Source organism: Passer montanus, unplaced genomic scaffold (genome assembly GCF_014805655.1).
Source record: "Passer montanus isolate IOZ18808 unplaced genomic scaffold, ASM1480565v1 scaffold96, whole genome shotgun sequence".
Classification (NCBI taxonomy): Eukaryota; Metazoa; Chordata; class Aves; order Passeriformes; family Passeridae; genus Passer; species Passer montanus.
The window spans coordinates 278,939-300,631 of NW_024375034.1; the positions used below are offsets into that span (position 1 = coordinate 278,939).

General features: G+C 53.2%; 1 protein-coding gene across 2 annotated transcripts in view; it reads left to right on the plus strand.

Moving 5' to 3' along the window:
- Positions 1-6: 6 nt before the first annotated feature.
- Positions 7-21,693, plus strand: part of UNC5B (unc-5 netrin receptor B) — a 56,429-nt gene continuing 34,742 nt past the window's right edge. For both annotated transcript variants that reach the window (XM_039696266.1, XM_039696267.1), the window contains exon 1: positions 7-166. In XM_039696266.1, the coding sequence (XP_039552200.1) occupies positions 76-166 (91 nt within the window). In that variant the 5' untranslated portion in view covers positions 7-75. The remainder of the gene's footprint in view (positions 167-21,693) is intronic.

Here is a 21,693-nt window from a genome sequence, read left to right on the forward strand (position 1 = left end):
GCCCGGCAGTGTGGCGAGGCGGGCGGGCAGCGCTCCGCTCCCGGTGCCGCTGCCGATCCCGCTGCCGCCGCCGCCATGCCGCCGCCCGGCCCCCGCCGCCTCTCCCTCCTCCTCCTCTCCTTCTTCCTCCCCGCGCTGCTGCTCCGCCGGGCGCTGGCCGCCGCAGGTAAGGGGGGCACAAGTTTGGGGGGCTCTGAGGTGGGCAGCATCCCCCCAGAAAAGTTCGCCGCGGTTGAGGTGCCCGGCCTTGGGACGCCGAGTTGGTGTTTTTATTTCTTTTTTCTTTAATATAAAGGTGGAGGGGTTGGCGAGGGGGGAGCCGGGCGCCCTCGGCGCCGTTGCGGGGGGATGCTCCCGGGGAGGATGATGCTCCGGTCCGGGGGGATGATGTTCTGGGTGGGTGCGGGCTGGCAGCGCTCCCCGCTCCGCGGGGGATGCTCCGCGGGGATAGGGGCTGGCAGCGCTCCCCGCGCCGATGCTCCGCGGGGATACGGGCTGGCAGCGCTCCCTGCTCCGGGGGGGATGCTCCGGGGGATGCGAGCTGCCAGCGCCGCTCCCTGCCCGCATCGCCGTGCCGCTTCCTTATATTTCTCTCTCTCCCTCTCTCTCTATATATATATTTATTTTTCTTGGCAAAAGCAAAACAAACCCAGCCCTGTTTGTAGTAGCGCCGGCTGTGATTCCCCGGTAGGTAAAATAAGTAACTATCCAGCCTGGATTTTTTAATATTTTTTTAAATCGGTTATTAAAGCTGCATTTTTATAAGCTGAGCGATTGATGGCCGGGCAGCCGAGTGGTCTTTTCCTATGGCTGTTCAAAGTTTCCTGTGCGCAGCCCAATCTTGTGATTGAGATGCACTTAAATCCAGCCCTTCCGTTAGCAATCCCTGCCGCGGACGAGAAACAGAGGCACGTCTCTCCTGCTGCCCTCTCTCGTTAGGACTCCTGTGATCAAACTCAGCCTTTCCTCCGTGTATTCTCCCCCCACACGCACTCCACAACTCCTGGACATCCTCGGCACTTCGTCCTTTGTCATCCTCCGGCGGTGGCAGAGCACAGCCGCCCGCGTTTGTTCTCCGCCTGTAAAAAGATGTGCTCGAGTGTAGAGCTCAGAAGGGCAGCCCTGTAAAGTTGGATTTTTTTTGGAGGCTGGCAGAGACCGTAGCCGTGTTGGGCAAGGTCGTTATCCCGGCGGGAATTCGGGATCTGTCGCTCCCCGCAGCTCCCGGCGAGGGTTTGAGGACGCGTCGCGAAGCACAGATCGCTCTTGTTAAGGAGTTGAAAGCGTCTCCTGACGAGCTGATTTTCTAGGAAAATGAACCAAGCCTTCTTTTCTGAAGCGTAATTAAGGTGACGAGGAATTTTAGGGAGGGAGCCTGATTAGATTAATATTTTTTCCGCCCCCGCCACACAAAGATCCAGTGTATTTCGGCAAATGGGGAACAGGAATGGCACTATTGACTTATCCAGGGGCCTGGACCTTGCTGCAGCAGCGTCCTCCAGGCAGAAGGAACTCTCCCTCGGTGGGAAGGGAGAGGTTTGAGAGCTTGCAACTGGTGTGCTCCTGCTTGGCTGGCAGCGGTGCCCTGGGGATGGGCAGCGAGGGGCTCAGAGGCTCTGCACAGCACCGGGGGTTTGGGAAGGCTGGATCAGCCAGGCTGGATTAGCCAGGCTGGATTAGCCGAAGAGAAAAAGGTTAGGGTTTAGCCAAGCTTTCCTGCACGCTCAGGGGAGTTGGGGATATCACCGTGTTCGAGCCTGGCTCTGTCCTCTTGTTTTTGTGTGCGCCAAGTTCATGCAGGGGTTGAAATAAAACTGGGCAGGAGGAAGGGAGGGAGGGAATGAAGAAGGAAAAAAACAAGTTAAACCTGACCCACCTGGCTCAGTTTGAGTCTGGGGAGCTCTCTCAAGGCACTGTGCTGCTAATCTGGCATATGTACGTGTGTGTATAATAAAGTTTTTAGCTGGAGAGCTATAATTAGTGTTTCTCCAGGAGAGCTGTGTAGTGGTGGCATGTGATGGTGCAGAGGAGGGAGCTGAGATAGGTGCTCAGCCCGGGTGATCATCCATTCCCTTCCCCATCCTTGCCTGGTTTTTAGGGAGAGGCAGAATTGTTTTCACCCAGAACTGTTTTCACCCAGAAAACAATTTTCTCTTTCAATAACAAAGAAGGCACATGTTGTTTGTGCCGGGTTTTGCAGAATGGGGGTAGAAGTGTGGTTTTGGATGGGGGTTTGAAACCCAGAAAGCATCTGGTCCACTCATCCATCCCCAGGAGCACTGCTGGGGGAAGCCAGCTCCCAGCGTGTCCCTGAGCCTGGGGCTTTACCTGCCAGCCTGCTCTCCAGGCTTCACCCTGCTCCTCTGGCTAGGAAAACAATTTGGGGTGAGGATTTGGAGCTTGCTGGAGGGTCTTTCCCTGCGGGGCTGCACAGAGGCTGTAGGAGGGCGGCTGAAATCCAGAGGGTGACTCTGGAAGCGGGGACTCGGCTGACAAAGGTGTTTTTGGACAGCTGTCATCCTGCTGAAGGAGCATCCTTCCATCCTTCTGCCCTGCCAGCAGCAGGAAAACACCCAGGGACAGGGGCTGGAGGGGGGACAGCAGCACTGCTGTCCCCAAGCAGCATGAGGACACGGGTGGCAGGAGGCTGCCTGCCTGCTGCCAGCGTGAGCAGATGGCTGGGGAAGAAATGCTCCAGGACCTGTTGCCTATCAAATCCTGCCCTTTGGAAGTGGAGGCTTGAGGACAGGGGTGTGGGGAAGGATCTGCTCAGGGTTTTTTTTATCTTCTTCACCTGCTTTGTTGTGGAGCCCTCTCTCTCTCCCTCAGAAGCTGGTGCTCTCTGTGGTAGCAGCAGAGGGAAATACTGAAACAACAACAAAAAAAGGAGAGAAATGGAAAAAAGGCTACTTTAGAGCAGGCAGAATCACTTGGAAATTGTAGTTGTGGGGGGCAGGGAGGAAATCCAGCTTGCATTTACTCTGCTTAGAAAGCAAAAGCTGACCCTGTAAGGAGCTTGGAGGGTTCAGCTGTGTCCTTCATCTCTGTAGGGTCCCCTGGGTCCCTGGGGTGCTGTAGATGCTGGTTCCCTTTCCATCCCTGTCCTAGTCCAACAGGAATTATATACATAAACATATGTAAAAACCAGATCTGTATTTTGGGTCACTTAAGAGAGCCAAGATGCTGCAGGGAGCTCTGTTTCCCTTCCATTTGCAGCAGTGGCATCCCCATGGCTTTCTCCCTCCCATTGGGATAATCCTGGCAGCCCTGTGGGGTTTTGGTAGAGTCCTGAGCTGGGCTTTGCTGGGCAAAGCCAGGCTGCCAGGCCAGTGCCAGGCCAGGAATGCTGTGAGGTGAGGACAGAGGGGGCTGTGCGGAGTCTGAGGAGTTCATTACAGCAGATGTTGGTGCCATAAAGCCACAGGTTCCTGCTGTTTCGTACTCATTTATATCTGCCTGGCTTTAGCGATGCTAATGTGAGTGAAAACATTTCCTGGGGGGAGATATATCATCAGCCCATTCCCTCTGCCCCCTTCCTGCCATCCCACCCATGGGAAGAGGGGATTAACAGGGGTGCAAGGGATGCCTGAGCCGCTCAGTGGCTGCCATCAGCTCCTCTGTGGCAGTTGGAGGCCCACTGGCTCCAATTTTGGTTTTCCATAGTCTGCAAAGCTGTAATTTGCTGTAATCAGTTGTATTGTGCAAGCCACCCCTGCCTGTGAGTCAGAGCACGGTGGCACCGAGCTGACACAGCCCTGGCCCTTGGGATGCTGGGCTCTGTGCAGGGCATCTGGGTCTGCTGACAACAGAGTCTTATCCCTCCTGGAACTGGTCGGGACCAGGTGGAATTGGGTCCTGGTCCAGTGCAAGGTGTCCCTGCCTGTGGCAGTGGGGCTGGAATGAGATGAACTTTAAGGTCCCTCCATGCCAAACCAGTCTGTGACTCCCTTCTGCTCACCTTGGGCTGAGGGAGCCTGGGTGATCCTGCCCTGGCTCTGCCAGAGCTCAGGACCTTAAGGAAAATGTTGTGTGCTCTGTGTCTCCAAAAAGCAGAGAGCCTTTGTGGTGAGCCAGCAGCTTCCGACTGATGTCTCCCCTCACATTAGGCTGGAACAAATCCTGTGTGACCTGCAGTGGGGCTGAGAATTCACCTTGGGCTGAGGGAGCATGCGTGATCCTTCCCTGGCTCTGCCAGAGCTCAGGACCTTAAGGAAATGTTGTGTGAGCTGTTTCTCCAAAAGGCAGAGCCTTTGTGGTGAGCCAGCAGCTTCTGAGTGATGTCTCCTCTCATGTTAGGCTGGAGCAAATCCTGGGTGACCTGCAGTGGGGCTGAGGGGAGCCTGGGTGATCCTTCCCTGGCTCTGCTGGAGTTCGGGACCTTAAGGAAATGTTGTACGAGCTGTTTCTCCAAAAAGCAGAACCTTTGTGGTGAACCAGAATCAGTGAACCAGCAGCTTCCAAGTGATGTCTCCCCTCACATTAGGCCGGAGCAAATCCTGTGTGACCTGCAGTGGGGCTGAGAATTCACCTTGGGCTGAGGGGAGCCTGGTGATCCTGCCCTGACTCTGCCAGAGCTCAGAACCTTAAGGAAATATTGTGTGTGCTGTGTCTCCAAAAAGCAGAGCCTTTGTGGTGAGCAGCAGCTTCTGAGTGATGTCTGCCCTCATGTTAGGCCGGAGCAAATCCTATGTGACCTGCAGTGGGGCTGCACTAGGGCTGGGAATTGAGCAGCTCTGGCTTGGTAGAGTCAGAGAAAGCCCAGAGAAAAGCCTGGAAAGCTGCTCTGATGTCTGGTTTCACACCCACCCTCCCTCCCTGGACTCCGTCGGTGGCAGCCTGGAGGCCCCTGGCTGGCTGCTGCACCTCCCGAACACTCCATGAATCCTCCCTCTCTTCCCTGCAGCCCTGCCTGCCTGCCGCTGGCATTTTTACCCTCAGTAAAAATCTCACTTCTGGAGTGTGGGCTCGCTGTGCTCTCCTGGGCTCCCTGCACGGAGGGCGATGCTGTTCCTCAGGGTGCCAGCTGGGATAAAGCATTAAAGCATTTCTGCCCCCCTTGGGGAGCAAGGCCCTCGGACGGGGCAGCCCGCAGAGCAAAGCATCCCAAAGGCTGCACCGAGAATTATGTCTGAAGCCTCCTGGTTTTTCGGAGGCCTGACTCATGGCACAGGAATGCGCTGGGCTGGCAGCCCCAGACCTGCTCCTCAGCGAGGGGAAGAGCTGCTGCCTTCTCCTCCTCCTCCTCCTCCTCCGGAGCCCGTTCCCCATCCCAAACCGCTGGGCTGGGCTGGTAGCAGCCACGTGTTTGCTGAGCTTGGATTTTTAGGGGATTTTTTTTTTCCATCCCTCTCCTATTTGCCTTTTTTTTTTTTTTTTTTAAGGGGCTCAACCCCCGTTTTTTGGGGGTTTTTTTCTTAAATTTTTATTGGGCTCAGCACCTCTGCTGAGGGAAAGGCAGAGATCAAACGCCAGCCAGGCTGGGAAAAGCTGGGTGAAGCCACGCTGGAAAACGAGGAAAGGGAAGGGAAGCAGGAATTATTTAGCACGGGGCTTGCTCCAGCGTGTCCTGCACTCTGCCTTTAATCTCCTGCGAGTCCCTCCCTGCTGCAGCCTGGGTCTCCTCTGCTCCCTCCTGCCTTGGGTGGCTTCTCCCACTTTTAGGGAGGCTTTTCCTAGTTCCAGAGGGCTCCCCCAGACCCACACAGGTGTGGTGTAGCTGGGTCAGGTTTGCAGTGGAACACCCGGGCTGGTGGGGAGCACCTGGGCCTCCTCCCTGACTGGTGTAACTGGGAGGTTGGAGCTGGAAGCTTTAAACCAAACTCCTGATGGCTGGGGGAGTATCCTGGTCAAGGGACGGCAGCGACAAGTTTGTGTTTCTACAGGCAGCCCAGTCTTTCTCCGTGGAGAAAGGGAAGAAGCATGGAAGCAAAGCAAGCCCTGTGTCACCACCACGCTCAGCACAGGCAGGGTGTCCTGTGTAAGAAGCGACCCTGTTTCCCACATCCTACAGCCTGAGAGGCAAAAAAAAAGTGTTTGTCTGGTGTGTGAGCTCTGCTTCTCACCTTCCCATGGGCTTTGCAGGCCCCTTCCCTTGCCTGCTTGGCTGGAGCATCCATGGAGACATTGGTGTGTTCTCTCCTTGTGTTTCAGCCCCTGTCTGCTGGGGATTGATGGCCAAGCTCTCACTTGTTTGGTGAAACATCCCCTTTTCAGCTAATTCCTTGCTGCAACGAGGAGGAATTACCAGGTCCCAAGCCTTGGGAATGGCTGTGAAGCCACGTGGGGTACGAGCACGGCGATTGCAGACATGGCAGTGGCACTGGAGGCCCAAAATAGGGCCTGTGACCATGGCACTTGTGTTTATCCAAGTGAAATATAAATCAAGAGCTGCATCCCACTGTCTGTCGTGCACAGCTTGGTCTGGGTGGATGTAGCTGACAGAGTCCCCCAGCATTTAAAAATCAAATGGTTTAGAGCTATTTTTCCCCTTTGGCCTTGCTTGCTGTGTGATCTTAAGGCAGTGATGGTGTGTTGTGTTGTTTGTTGTTTTTTATACCCTGGGAGGTGAAGGGTGCGAGTTGAGACACTCATTACTTATATTATTACTTAAGAGTAATAACATACCTGGTTATACAAGAAGAAAAGTGAGCAGAGCTTTTCTGTCCTGGAATTCAAGGTCTGGGCTGTCCCTTTCTCCAGGGAAGCAAGTCCCTTCAGAAGAGGAAGGGTTTTGGGGATTTGGGGAGCATTTTGTGTAATACCTGTGCACACACACATGTACAGTACAGCTGCCCTCGCTTCTCTCCCCAGTTTATTCCCACATCTTTTGGGAATAACAGAGGAGAGGAAAAGGGCTGGTTTGTACCACGAGTGATCCCTTCCCAGCTGGAATACCCAGGGCTGTGAGCACAGGCTGTCAGCCCAGTTGTGGTGGAGCCAGACACAAAAGTCACATCCCAGAATCTCTCCTGCTTCTGGGGGGTCCTGCTGGTGTGGTTTCCTTCAAGACCCTGTGAATAACCTTTGCTCCCCTCTTTCACAAGCCTGCACCCAGTGTGAGAGCTGAGGGATTGTTTCCCTTTGAAAGAGCGTGGAAAATCTCATTTTGAGACGTTTAATGCCTATTAGATCCATCTGCCTCCCTCTCGAGTGGGGGCCGCCGCAGGAGGAGAGCCCAGGACATCCGAGATGGGTGGGCTTGGGAGCTCTGTGGGAATGATGCTGGGGGCATCAGCTGAGGATCCCTGCAGGTACAGGATGGTACAGAATGCTGGGAAGAGGTGTGGGGCGTGAAAAAAAGCTTCCCTGGAGGTGGGGAAATGCTCTTGGGGCTGATGTTGCTGCATGTGACATCATTTTTGGATGCTTTGTCTTGTGCTAGGGATGAGGTGCAGCACACCTTGATGTGTGGAACCAAAGGCTGTGCAGGTAAACGTGGCTGAGAGGGTTGGAGTGCAGGGTGGGAGATGGGGAATACTCCTTCCTGGAAGGCACCATGATGCTCCTCCCTGCCAGGCATCCCTCCCTGTTGGAGCTGTATGGAGACGGCGTGGTGGCTCTTCAATGATGGGAGGTGAGGGCACAGCTGAGGTGAGAGCAAGGCTCTCTGCACCCAGACTTTGTCCTGCTGTTGCTTTGTGAGTCTTTCCTTTTGTGGGGCTCCTCTCCTCCCTAGGAGGTGCCACTGACATGGAAGTGACCCCTGCTTGCCCCCTTCTCTCCACATCAACAGCATTTAAATGCCTCTACAGGTCCCATTTAGCCACTAAAATGGGGCAGTTTGGGCTGCCCACCTTTGGGTAGGCTCGTGGGTGTACCTGCCCGTCCTGGGGCGGTGGCAGGATGCAGGGACAGGACATTCCAGACAAATCCAGGCTTCCCTGCCCGGTGGCTTGCGGGGGCAGGAGGCTATTAAAAGGGTTTGCTGCACTGTGCAGTGTGGGAGTTCTCCTTAGGCAGGAGGTTGCAGAGCCCAGGAATTCCTCAGGACAGATTCCTGGGAGGAGGGACACGCCTGGGACTGTCAGCAGTGTCCTCAGAGCTTTCCAGGTGTGAGGTTAAGGGTACACGTGAGGGCATCCACAGCAGTGGCTGAAGGCACTGAGGTGAAGACTTTGTTTCACTGACCCTCCAGTGGGACTCCCATGGTGTCTGGGAAGCTGTAATTCCTCCTGACTGCTAGCTGGAGGACTGGGAGCAATTGGGATGGAGGACAATCCCATGGCTGACAAGGTGGTGTTTGGTGAAAGGTTGGACTCGGTGATCCTGGAGGTGTTTTTTCACTTCCATGAATCCTACCAGGGCTTTGGAGGGTTTTATGGAGATGGGTGAAGTGAAATTCTTCCACTGGGTTGATGGGCTGTGCCTCCCTGCCATCTTCAGGGGGTCTGGTTGTCCCTCTTGGGGTGTGTGAGCAGGGGGTGCTCTCCCCCACGGGCCGTCACCATCCTACGCCATTGCCTGGCTGCGTTATTGGCTCCATCTGTTTGGGCTGGCTTGGAGAACAGAAGGGAGGGTGTTTTCCAGCAGCCAGAATGTGGTTGCTATTTAAAACAACCAAAAAAAAAAAAAAAAAGAAGAGAAAAAAATTGCGGTCTGCTGCTTGCTTTTCCTCCGTGGAGCCGAACAAGCGTCCCCACCCTCACCTGGAGGGGCATCTCTGAGGGCTTTGCAGGGCCCTGCAAGCCAAGGTAGTAATTAGTGCTGGTCGTCAGGGAGGATCCTGCAATGTGGCCCTGCTGCCTGGCCTGGGGCCACTGCTGCCTTTAGGGTGGCCACTGCCCAGGTGTGGGATCCCAGCACCTCCCTCCACCCCTGTTTATCCCAAACAAGGGGTGCAGCCTTTGCCTCCCCGCTGCCACGGCTGGTTTGGCAGTTGCTGGAGGGTGCTACGGTGTTCCTTGCACTGGAATATTACTTTTGAAGGTTTTTCTTTCCCCCTTTGATAGATGTGAAATGTAGAGACAGGCTTAAAATGAAAGCATGGCTCCCAGAGTCCAATTACACAGCAATTAAAAGTAATCAGCGGTCTGGGTCGCTGAGCTGGAGAAGGGGTTCATGGAAGGGTTTTCTCTGCCAGCTTATCTTGGAGAAGCTTAAATGTCCTGTCTCTTCTGCTGTCTGGGCCCTGGCTGGGGGGCATCTTCACAGAGTGGGTTGAGCTTTGCTGGAAATCTGAATTAGGCTGGGATTAAGCTGTTCCCAGTGCTCCCAGCTCCTTGCTGGGGCTGTGGCATCCCTACCCTGCTCACTGGGGTCTCCCCTGAGTTCCATCAGTCTGTGTTTTGGGGCGAGGCATTTGTAGATGTGCTGTCACTGCTGGGTGCACACTGTCATTCCTGGGGCCACTCTGGGCAGAGAGGAAGAGGAGGTGGCACTTGGGGCTCCCCTGCCAGGTCCATCCGAGCGCATCTCCCAGGCCTGCAGCTCCTGCTGTCCTCCCTCAGTCTTTAGGAGGAGATGCTGACTCAGTTGTGGAAGCAGGTTTTCCTGCAGCATGTCTGATTCCCCTTGCACATCATTTTGGCTGCTTTTCTGCAGCCAGAGCCTTGCAAGCGCCTCCTTCCGCGCTCCGGCGTCGGCACTAACGGGATTTGTTACAGGAGAGGGGATTTGGCTGGGGAGCTGCTCGGGTGACTGGGATCCTGAGTGTGATGAAGTGGGGTGTGGGCTGCCAAGGGCTATAAAACTGTTCTCCTCCCCCTTTTCATTCCTTCTTTTTCTTTTTTTCTCCATGTGTCTCTGCTTAATGGTTTGCTACTGGTGAATGACTCGGTTTGGATTTAAGGACTTAGAGCCTCGTGGCTAATCCCTATCCTGGCTTGTGGATCCTTTAGATACCCCAATATACATAAAATACATATGATATATATGTGTGTGTATATATAAAACAAGGCATCGAGGCACTTAGTTCATATTTCTAAAATTCATACACTAAGATAAAAAATGCTGGCTGTGCCCAAAGCTGGAAAAGCAAGATCCAAAAGCCGGGAAGAGGGTTGGGTTTTGCTTGGGCTGAGGAGTGACTAACCAGAGCTGAGCTTTTAAAACAAATGCTTGGGATAAACTGGTTATGCAAACTGGGGCGAATTGGGCAGGTTCCTTTGTAGTTTATAGCAAAACCCCGGGAGTCTGGGGCGTGTTGGGGCCGGTCCTGCCGGGGATGGAAAAACCCACACGCCGGCTTTGCAGATGGGGTCGCAGCTGACAGGGAGGGATCCTGAGCGATAAGGAGCAGGGGAAACCACAGGTTACTGCAGGGCCTCCTCTGTTCAGCTAAAACCTTGAGTAACACCGATCCTAAACACAGAGCAGGTCAAAAATAGATGGCTTTTCTTCCTTTTTGAAGTGTGGTTTTTAATACCTGCTAAGAGGAAGCCGTGCTGTGCTCGGCTCCAGGAAGCTGTCAGGCTTGCTGGTCCTGTGCTGCTGAAATTCACCAATTCAGAGCATTTTTGGTTGTTTTTGCCTCAGACGTGGCCCGGAGGCCAGTGTGGGACACGCAGGCGTGCCAGCAATGCTCGGCATGCCTTGGGAAGGCTGTCAGGCTCACAGACCACAAAGCTTCTGGTTTCCATCACAGCCGCCGCTGTTTTGGCCAGGGGCATCCATCCATCCGTCCGTCTGTCCATCCATCCATCCCACAACCCTCGCAGGGCTCCTCTCCAGCACGGTGCTTTGAGGACAGTGGGAGCAAGGAGGGGCCTTTGGGTTGATTTTGAACTCCATTTTTGGGCTGGGAGAAGGTGATGCCTGGCTTTTTGGTGAGGCAAGGTAATGCTCCATAAGAATCCCACTTGCTGCTTCCTGCTGGATCAGGCTTCTGGCTCAACCAAGACCAGCTTAAGCTGCTGTAGTCATTTTCAGGGGGAAAAGACTGGCTACTGGATGAAGCAGAAAATTAGATGAAAACTGCCTAACAGGAAAATAAAAGATGGGAAAAGAGGAGGTGAAGTTGCTGCTTTACCCTGAACATCCTCTGAGCACTGCTGGACCCGTTCACCATTCCTGCATCCTAAAGGATGCTGTTTCTGACTTGTGCAGAGGGATGAGGTTGGATGAGAAATGGATTTGTGAAGAATTGTTAAAATTTGATAGAAAGCTTACACAGTCTTGTACATTTGTGTGTAAATATTGAGATAAAGTGTGTTGACTTAGGAAGGTTATGGAATAGAGATGATATTGTTAAGCGAGAGATTGGATTAGAAGTAAGTTTTAATAAGTTTTAAAATACGGCTTTGTAAAAATCTTAAAATAAATACTAAGCTAAAATATTAAACTAAATACTAAGCCAGGACAATTAGATATTTTAGAGAATTAAAATTGTGAACAATGTATTGTAGTAGGATGACATGGGGTAAAAATATAGGTGATTGATGTTAGAAGTAATAGTGTGTGGTAAAATAAAATCTTAAATAAAATCTTTTAAAACACCTCTCAGTTGCCCCATCTCTGTAAAAGCTGGGAAAACCAACAGGACCCCAGTGGTCCTGGGCTGGCTGGGGAAGGGAAATCTTCCCTTGCAGAGCGAGTTCTTGCTGTGCTGCTCTCCCTTGCCTTTCCATCTCCACTGGCTGTGTTTTCCTCAGTATTTATGGCCTGGCTGGCAGGACGGGGACGCTCCAGCTGGGTTGTTAATGACCCCTGCACGGAACAGCAAAGCCCACTTAGCAGTCTCGGCCGAGGGGTTTTACTGCAGCCTCTCCTTCCCTCGCAGGATGGGAAGGGCTGCCTCACCATTCCTCCTCGTAGAGAACAAGGGCTGGGGTTTGTGTGCCACGGGGAGGCGGGGGAAGGAGCCTGTGGAAAGTTTAGGGGGGAGAATGCAAACCATATGTTCCGCCCAGGGTCGAGTTGCAGAGCTAAAAGCAGCAGGGAAGCCAAAGGAGGCCGGAATCCTGCAGTTTGGCTGGGCTTTGCATCCCTGTAGGTGTGGGGGGGGGATCCAGCGTGGCCTGCTCAGGGATGGTTTTATAAAATAAACCCTCCCTAAAAGGTGATTTGGGTCCTGTGCCTGGCATGCTGCTGTGCTGTGTGTTTAGGACTGGGGTCTCCAGGGCTGTTTCCAAGCCTTGGGGTTCCTCTAAATAAACAACAGGGATGCTGGGAAGAAGATTGGCTGGGTTGTCCTGAGTTCATGGTGTTTGCAAGTTTGATGGGAAGTGGAAGGAAGAAATTTCTGCCAGAAAGGAAGTGCCTGCAGCTCGCTGGAAAAGCAAGGGTGCTGTGCCCTGCACCAAGGCTGTCCTTGTGGTCTCTTTCCAGCTACAGAGAGGAGAGTCAGAGGAAAAGTGGAAAAAGTTATGTGCAGCTTGTAGAGTCATACAGGCATCAGACCTGAGCGCTCTGAGCTGGGCAAAAGTGCTTTGAAAAAGAAACCCCAAAGCAGGAGAAGCACCAAGGTCTCCCAGCAAACTTTTTGAGCTGGGAGAGCTCTTTTGTTCCCCAGACTAAAGGCATGGAGACAATATCTGATTCCCCAGCCGGCTCCACGGAGCTGTTTGCAACCTGTCAGCTTGGAAACCATCTGCTCACAGCCCGTGGGGACTGTGCTGTATGTGGGACACAGGGGGAGGGAGGCACTGCCGTGACCCCCGTGGGATCCAGCCCCTCTGGACCACCTTGTCCCCTGCCCCAAGAGCAGCTCCTGTGCCTAAAACACCAAAAATCCCCATGGATTTATCTTTGGGCTTGCTGGATTATTTTTTGTTGCTTGTTTGTTTGGGAAGGGGGGGTGTTTCTTTTTTTAGCTTCATTTCCTAAAAAAAAAACCCAAACCCAGACTTCTTTTTTTCCTTAGCTGCCTTGCTGTTTGTATGTCTGCATCCCTCTCCCTCTGACTCAGATGTCTCGTAATTAAGTGCCTGTCTGATTAGGAAATTAGCAATAAAGTTTTTATCTAGGCTGGTCGGCCAGTGAGAGTGCTCTATTAATATCCCACTAAAAAAAAACCCAAAACAAACCAACCCCAAACATCAACAGCATAACACTTGCCACCTACTATTGGGGATCACAAATGCCATGTGGGAGGGAGTATTTGGAGCAGCAGATCCATGGGAAAACAGGCTTTGCTCTGCTGCTTAGGGGACCACGGTGTATGAGCAGAGACGGGACACCTGGAAATCAAGGAAGGATTGAGGAAAATGCTGGAAAAACTTTAGGCAAGGTGAAGGAAGCGCTGGAGGCTGCTCTCAGGGCATGGCAAAAGGCACTTGTTAGCAGGTGACCTTAATTTGAAGGAAATGATCCTTTGCTAATGATGTTTGAGATGGAAGGGGAAGCAGGAGAGGAGCATCCCACGCTCGGGTCAGCGGGGAGAGGTCGGGAAGCTTCCTTCCAGCTCTGGGAGGAATCACTTGGCATGTTGGATGTGGGGCACTGATGTCAACCATGGGACCCAAATGTTGGGGTGTCACAGACTTCTGGGCCAGGATTGTCCTGCAGCTTTGGCTTCCCATGTTTTTGAGGAGCAGCAGTTCCTGGCCCCTCCGAAAACGGAGCACCAGGATGGTGGAGGGGAGAGCATCCTCCACTGGCATGGTTTCAGCAGCTTCTGCAGGCCCTCAGGGTGTCCCCAGGGTTTGATCTGGCTGGTGTTTGTCCCTTGGGCAGTGCCACAATAAACCTGGCTCTTGCCTCACTGGGTTTGGGACACTCCAGCTGCCCAGGAGATGCTGTAATCCAAGAGGAGCTGAACCTGAGGGAGGACTGGGTGATGAAAGGAGTCCTTGTCCTATTGCAGAGTCCCCTGGGTTTTAAAGCATGTTCTTTGCAGAGACAGGCTCTTAATGCAGTGCAGGAGAAGGCTTGGAAAACCAGGAAGAGGTTCTCAAGGAGCTGGTGGAAATGAGAACCTGGAGCCGGGAAAGCTGAAGTGTGCTTTCTTCCAGCACCAGGATGTTTATTGCAGATAATGCAGAGAGATGGCATCTCTTTTGATTTAAAAAAAAAAAAAAGAAAAACAACCTCTATTTTGAGACTGCTGAGAAAGCGACTGCCCCTTGTGATTTTTCACAGCTGAGATCATTTCTGGCTGAGTGAATCCACTCTGGAGGTTTTAGGCTCCATGTGTATGGGTGAGCTCAGAATCTGAATTTTTATGGGGTGTGGGGTGGGGGTTAATCTCAATCACTTTGGACCAAAAGACACAATAAAGCTGTGAAGATGCATCAGTGAAGAGAAGACTTTGATCCATTTTTGGGGTGAACTGTGAGCTGGAGCTGCCCTGCTCTGAGGGAAAACAAGAAACGAGTGTTTGCTGAGAGTACATTAGCAAAAGCTGGAAGGAATTACTCCTTTTTTCAGAAATAGGTAATGCACATCATTTTGGGAGACACTGAATTTCAGAAGTGCTTATTCAGGCCCAGATTCAGTCTGTTCCCTGGACTGCAGACTTTGGGAGAAGGAATTAAGTCAGAGGCAAAGCAGGCTCTGCCTGTGGGAGGGACTGGGGCTCAGAGCAGGGCTTTAATTTCGGCGGTGTAGCAGTGTAATAGTGTTGTTTATAAGCTTCTCTTGCCACATGAAAGCAACGTGGCATTATCCTGCTTGGCCCTAAAAGCAGGGAAGCAGCCAGAAGAGGCCTGATTACAGAGCAGCAGCTCTTTCTTCCCATCACTACAAAAGAATAGACAATAGAAACCAGGATCCAGTTTTAGCTCCAGTAATGCAATGCCCTCCTTCTGGTGGTCATGTCACATGCTGCCTGAGTAACTCCCATCCTTGTTTTGCCTGGAAAACCAGCCTTGGAGGGAAGAAAGGAGGGAGGAAGCAGTGGATTGGGCTGGGTGATGCTGGGATTGAGTGCCAAGCTGTGGGTGGACCTTGTCCCTGACCACCTTTGGGGGAGGTGGTGGCCTTCAGCATCTGTGGGGACAGCACTGGAGCTGGTGGGCTGTTGGTTTTTGGGTCACCAGCCCTAGGAATGGGGGGTGGTTTGGCTGGAGCCTGGGGTGTGCTTGGGAGGCTGAGCCTGGGGCGCTGGAATAGGAACTCACAAAATCAGCTTTGTGCTTGCCTCTTGTTCGTGCCATGAGCTTCCCATCCATGTATGAGGGGAGCTGAGGCAACAAAAACATGGATTTAAATTCTTTTTCCCTCAAGGATAACTAATTTGACAATTTTAAGGTGGTTTGGAAGCAGGATGGGGGATGTTCCCAGCTTATTTTGTGTTGCTTGGCTTCCCCAGGTTGGGTGATCTGTATGGGATTTAAGAGGTGAGTGGGTGGTTGCTAAGCAGAAAGAGGACCCGTCTGAGACTGTGTTGTCATCCCCATCGTGGCAGGAGATGTGAAGAAAATTCCAGTGGAGATAATTTTTTTAAAGTAGCTACAGCTCACAGCTGGCCTTGCTTTGTGCTCTGGCATTCCCAAAAAAGCCGGATGGGAAAACAGTGCAGGGAAAAACCCACAGCAGAAACCTCACAGCTCTTTGTGCCTGGGACAAAGGGCTGGTTTGGAGTTACAGAGGAGAAAAGGAGCTGTGTTTGTGGAGGGCAAGGTGTTGTAAGATGGGTATTGGGACTGGGACGTAGCAGGGGAGCCAGATGAGGCCAGAATGAGAAAATACATTGTTGAGGATGATTGAGGATCCCTGGGGAAATCTTTCACCAGCCTCCTGGTGCTGTGGATGTTGATTTTCCCACTTCTCTGCAGCTTTAAACATGCAGGAGACAAGCTGTCCCTGGACACCTGAGTGGCAGGAGGTGGGTGCCCACTGCCAGCATCATGAGTGTGTGCTGGGGATGCCACCGAGCCCCGGAGCTGCTGCTGCTCCTCAGCCTTTGGGGGGGTTTTAACCCCATTTCCCCCTCCTCACTCAGTTTTGAGTTAGGGGCACCTTTTATTACACTTTTTTTTATGCCCAAGACTAATGGTTCAGCCTGAATACGTTATCAGAGCAGTGTCTGATAAGTTTTCTGCCTCGAAACCCTGGGGAAATGCTTGTTCAGGGCCACTGCAATAGATTTTCCTCTTCTTTCTTAGCTGCCTAAAAATGGTGTGATTTTTTTTTACTTACTCCTTAACTGAGCATTATTACTTTAATCAGCGGGAAGAAAAATGCAGGGCCCAGCCAGTGTTGTCCATAAAGTCTTGCCATGCCTTTTCTGTGCATTCATAAACCCAAAAATGGTTGGCAGGACGTGCTGATAGGAAAGAATGAGTCCCTGATTGCTCGGATGGGCTCGGACCCTGTGAGGAAGGTGGAGCTGGTGGCTCCGTCTTGGCTGTGGAGGTGATTGAGGGTGGTGGTGAAGAGGGTTTGAGGTGGATGTGGAGCAGTGGAGGCACCAGGACGTTGTGGAGGGGGATGCAGAGGCCCCAGGTGAAGTCTGGAAGACAGGAGGAGGTCCCACATGGAGTGGGATGCTGAGCATCCGTGGAAGCAGCCGCATGTGCATTAATCCAGGAGCTGCCTGCAGCTCCCCTTTCAAGCTGTAATAGCCAGAGCCGGGAGAGTCAATCCGTATCTATTTAAAGCACTTCAATAAATAAAGATACTAAATAAAATCACAGTGGCCCTGCACTCTCTCTCTGTGCTTCTAGGATTTCCCTTTCCCCTCCCCACGTTTGCTTCTGGATGCATCCGGAGGTGAAGGAAGGGAAGGGAAGGGTCAGGAGTCTTGGCTTTTGTGGGTGCCCTACCCCTCTCAACAGTGGGTCTGGAGCCAGACACCAACCTGGACAAATCAGGGAGATTGTACCACCCAAATGAGGGGGCATCACCCCAGATCAGGACCCAAATGAGGGTGGGAGAGGTGGCACACACATTTCCTCAGGGGTATTTTATTAAAGGCAGATTTCCATGCACAGCAGAGGAGTCCCAAGGGGTTGCTGTTTTCTGTGGCAGGGTGGTGACAAGTGGGGAGCTGTCTTTGCAAGCCCTCTGTAATGCTAATGGAAGTGCAGGTTGGGTTTTTGTTGTTGTTGTTTGGGGTTTTTTTCCTCCCCCCCGCCCCTCCCTTGCCAAGGACTAACCAGGGAACACTTGTTGGAGGATAAAATTAAAAAGCCCGTGGTGGTTTATTTTGAGGGCAGTGTGTTTGCTTTCACTTCATGCTGGAGGGAATTGCTCTGCTGCTGTCAGCAAATAAATAAAATAAGAGCTTTGTTTTAAATTAGACTTTCTTCTGGTAGCTAATTAGGCGAGCTGATACCTGCAGTTGCATTACCTAGGCACCGACTGTACCCAGCATATTTGAGGCATATGGCTGCTGTCGGCAGCTTCTAAACTTCATTAGCCCTTCATTATGATTTTTTAAAATATCCCCTTAATTGGCTGCGAATTCCCTGGGGCTCTGATGGCATCAGGAGCCCTTCCCTGAGCGGCTGGCCCTGGCAGGGATGAAGCTGGGGGCTGCTGTCCGTGCACCCACGGCACGGGGTACCCGCTGCGATGCTTTCCAGCCACCGAGGGCGAACTTCTGGGCTCCTAACAGTGAAAACGAGCACTGCGAGCTCTCTTTGGGTGTTAAAGCACGCAGCCCTGATGCCGGGGGCAGCTGAGGAGCGCCAGGCTGGAGCCGTGGCTGCTGTCCCACCTGGAGGGAGCCGGGGCTTGGCTCTCTCCCTGCTCCGCTCCTCGCCGCTGGTGTCGGCTGGCTGGAAGTTCCTGTCGGTCCTGTTGGCCATGAGGATCAGCAGCTCCAGAGCCGGGGGCTGGGCAGAGCCCTCCTCGCCAGCGAGGAAGGCTCGGGGGTCCCGTCCCACGGGAGGGACCGCGAGGGTCCCCGGGCTGAGCCCTGAGGGCTTGGGCTGGTTTGGGGACGGCTCACAGCGCTCACCCGGCATCTTCTGGGGCTGTCCCGGCTGTCGCCTGGCGTCCCCCCGGCTCATGCCGGGGGCATTCCCCGCACCCAGCTTCGCCTTTCTGGGGAAATGAAGCGGAGTCATTATCCCCGGGGATAATTACCGGCCCTTGCGCAAGGCGGGGCCGCTTCCGACCCCCGCGGCCGAGCCGGGAGCCGGGGCTGGGCACCGAGGCCTGCGCGCCCCGCGGGGTCCCCCCGGCCCGCCCGGCTCCTGCTGGCTGCCGGCAGGGCCAGGGGAGGGGGCTCTTCCTCCCCCTCCTCCTCCTCCTCCTCCAGGGGCAGCCCCCAGCCCGCATTCCTGCTCGGGAGGAGATAAGGATCCAGTCTGGCGCCGGGGTTTCAATGCGCTCCCTGATTATCGGCAGGCGCCGGGCAGAGCCCCGGGCAGCGATAAGTGGGGAAGAGGAGCGGGGAGGGGGCTGCCCTGCTCTGGCTCAAGCCCACTTAAAAGGCTTTTTGCTTTCTTTTCCTTTCTTTTATTTTTTTTTAATATATTTTTTTTTTTGGCTGTGCACCCAGGGCTGCTGGGGCCTCACGCGCTGGGTTTGTGTGGGGATGGAGGGGGGCTGAGGGAAAGATGTCCCAAGCTCAGCAGCTGGGATCACAGAATCTGATGAATGGTTTGGTCAGAAGGGATCTTGAGGAATCTTAAAGCTTAAAGACCACAGGCAGGGACACCTTCCCCTATCCCAGGGTGCTCCAAGCCCCATCCAGCCTGGTCTTGGGCACTTCCAGAGATCCAGGGGCAGCCTCAGCTTCTCTGGGCACCCTGTGCCAGGGCCTCCCTACTCTACGGGGAAACATTTCTCCCTAATACTCAATCTAACTCTGCTCTCTGGCAGTGGGAAGCCATTCCCTGTTGTCCTGTTCCTCCAGACCCTTGTCCAAAATCTCTCACCAGCTCTCCTGGAGCCCCTTTAGACACTGGAAGGGGCTCTGAGCTCTCCCTGGAGCCTTCTCCTCTCCAGGTGACCCCCCAGCTCTCCCAGCCTGGCTCCTTGCAGAGGCTCTCCAGCCCTTGGAGCATCTCCTTGGCCTCCTCTGGACCGGCTCCAGCAACTCTGAGTCCTCCTTGTGCTGGAGGCCCCAGAGCTGGACACAGCTCTGCAGGTTGGGAAAGCCATCAGAGGTCACTGAGTCCCAGCATTTCGGCACAGAGATGTCACCACCAAGCACACGGGGGTGCTTTCCTCCCTGGGAGGGGGGACGTGTGTTTTCAACGTCACCTGCAGCAGGCACTGTGTCCATGGCACACGGCTCCATTCCCCTTCCAGATGTTGCATTGCACATCTGGGCCTCCCACATTCCCCACCAGTCCCTTGCAACTCTTCAGCCAAGGTCCCTTCTGGGTTTTAGGGGCTCAGGGCAGGGTCTTTATCAGCTGGGTGAGCCTTCCACGGGACAAAAGCTCTTATCGTGTTGGTGTCAGGGCTGTGGCATCTCTGTCTGTGTGCAATTAAACCCCATGTGGCTCCTCTCTGCCAAGGAATCTGGAGGCGAAGGAAGAGCCTTATCTTCCTGCTGGTGGCTGGAATGCTCTTGCAGCCCAAAGGCATTTCTCTGCTGTGCTAATGATGGGGATAAAAAAAAACCCAAAAAAACCCCAAAACCCAAACCCAACAAACCCAGGGAGTTTTGCCCTCTCTTTTCACTCTTAAGCTTATAAATAACAGTGCAGCATCCTGGGGAAGGGTGGTGGGGTTTGGATTTTTTTTCCCTAAAGTTTTTTTCCTCCTCTAAGTGTAACTCTGGGCTGATATCCCAGGAATGTGATCCCTGGTGCTCGTAAAAACTCAGCTTCTGGCCTCCTCCTTCCTTCCCAGGCATTAAAGAGCCAGGCCTTGGGGATTGGACTGGTGGGATCTCACATCCACTGGGATACTCCACAACATATGGGGCCTCTGGTTTCCGGTGTGAGCTCTCTGAAGCTTCCCGCATTAATATTTGATGCTTTTCCTTGGGGTGAACATTAACAAGAAGTGAGCACCACCAAAAAAAGGTGCTTTTTTTTTGGTTTTAGTGGAGGGGAGAGAGAAAGAAGGAGGGGGGAAAAAGCTGAAACGCAATCGTTTTTTATGGCTTTCCGGAACGGCTTGGATGTGGCTTGGACAGCATCGGGTCAGGAGCAGAAGGAGCAGATAGCCCCCGATCCTCCCTGCCTACTTGCATCTTTCCCTTTCAGGTCGTAAATATAAAACCACTACTTGAAAAACAAAAAGCTCGTTAAGCTGTCAGCGGGCTCCCTCTTGGAGGGTCGTAAATGTGTCTCTGAGCAGTGGCTTTTGTTCCTGTCATGGCTGGGCTTAGGAACTGGGGCTGGAGGGAGGAGGTCACTGCCCATAGGGGTGCTGGTGGTGGGGCTCTGACCCCACTGACATCCCACTGCCACTGATTTGAGGCTCCCCATCCGTTCTTGGTCTTCCATGTGGACCTCGAGGTATGAATGTGCTCCAGTGTGGAAGCAGGATGGGAAAGATGGGTGCTGATGTCTCTACAAACAACTCGATGGGTGAGGGTCTTCAGGAGAGATGGGTGCTAATGTCTACAAAATGGGTTTTATGTTTGTACCTTACAGAACCCAGGCAGTTTGAACTCCTGAACTGTAGGGTAATAGGCAAATGGGTCTGCAAAGGCTATTGCAGAACCCAGACAGGCTGAATTTCTGAAATTTGGGGGAAAAAGGACATGTTGGAGGGGAAAATGTGTGGTAGGCTGCTCGGGCAGGCTGTTCCTTCCTCGTACCTCAGGCAGCAGGGAAAGGAGGAGGCAGCATGGGGCCAGGAGAAATCTCTCAGCACTGTTGGGTGGTGGAGCCCCCATCCCTGCAGGTGTCCAAGGACATGGCACTCGGTGCTCTGCTCGGGGTGACGAGGTGAGGATGTGTCACAGTTGGACTCGATGGTTTTGGAGGTTTTTTGTGACTGAAATGATTTTGCCAGTCTGTTCAGGGTTGTGCTGGCAGTGACAGCCGCAGCGATTGTCCCCTGGCGGGGCTGGGCACCAGGGGCAGGGGCTCAGACTTCTGCCTCTGTGTCACCTCATTGATTTCAGCACAAACAGCTCGGCTCAGCTCCTTGCAGGTGCTAGAGATGACCCAAATAGCCCACAAACAGCAGGGAGGAGCAGGAGGAGGTGATGGGGACAGCATCCTGTTGCCTTCTCCTGGGAGATGCTCTGCAAAGGGGCAGCCAGGAGAGCTGGTTGCTATTAGGACTGAACCAAACTCAGGTTGTTTCGGTGTGTCTTGTGCTGGTGGGGTTTTCCCTTTGTCCCTGGATAGGCAAAACAACTTTGGGGATCCTTGTCATGCACTGGTGAAGAGGCTGGATGTGGGGACAGAGAGGGAGGAGATGCAGAGCTGGCACCGATGTCACCCAGAGTGACAGCTGGTGGCTGCAGGAGCAATCCATCCCGCTGTGGAAAGGATACCAGCATTTTACAGTCTGTTTTGCTTCCAGAGGGAGATTTTCCGTGCCGAGAATAAGGACCCTCAGCCCTGTGATCTGGTTGTCATTTAGGGCCCCGATGTTTCTCCTACACGCAGCCGCTCCCGCATTAACATCTAATTAGCAGCAGCTAAAAAACCCCCACGCCTGAACCGGGAGGAGAAAGAAAAGGGTGAGGAATTAAAGATGCAAAAGACCTGTTAGATCATCTGGTCCTTCCTTTGGGATTGTTCCGGCGGTGTTTTGTCCAGTCTTGTTCAAAAAGTCTCCAGGGCCATTACCGCTTCCCTCAGAGGGCTGTTTCATTGTGTACTGAGAGAAACCTTCATAAATGTAAAAGCTTTATACAATTGAGGTAAAAGAAACAGATTGAGTCATTGTATTGTTCTTTGTAATCAGCTTTGCTGTTCATTAATTTCCTCCCCAAAGCCTTATTTA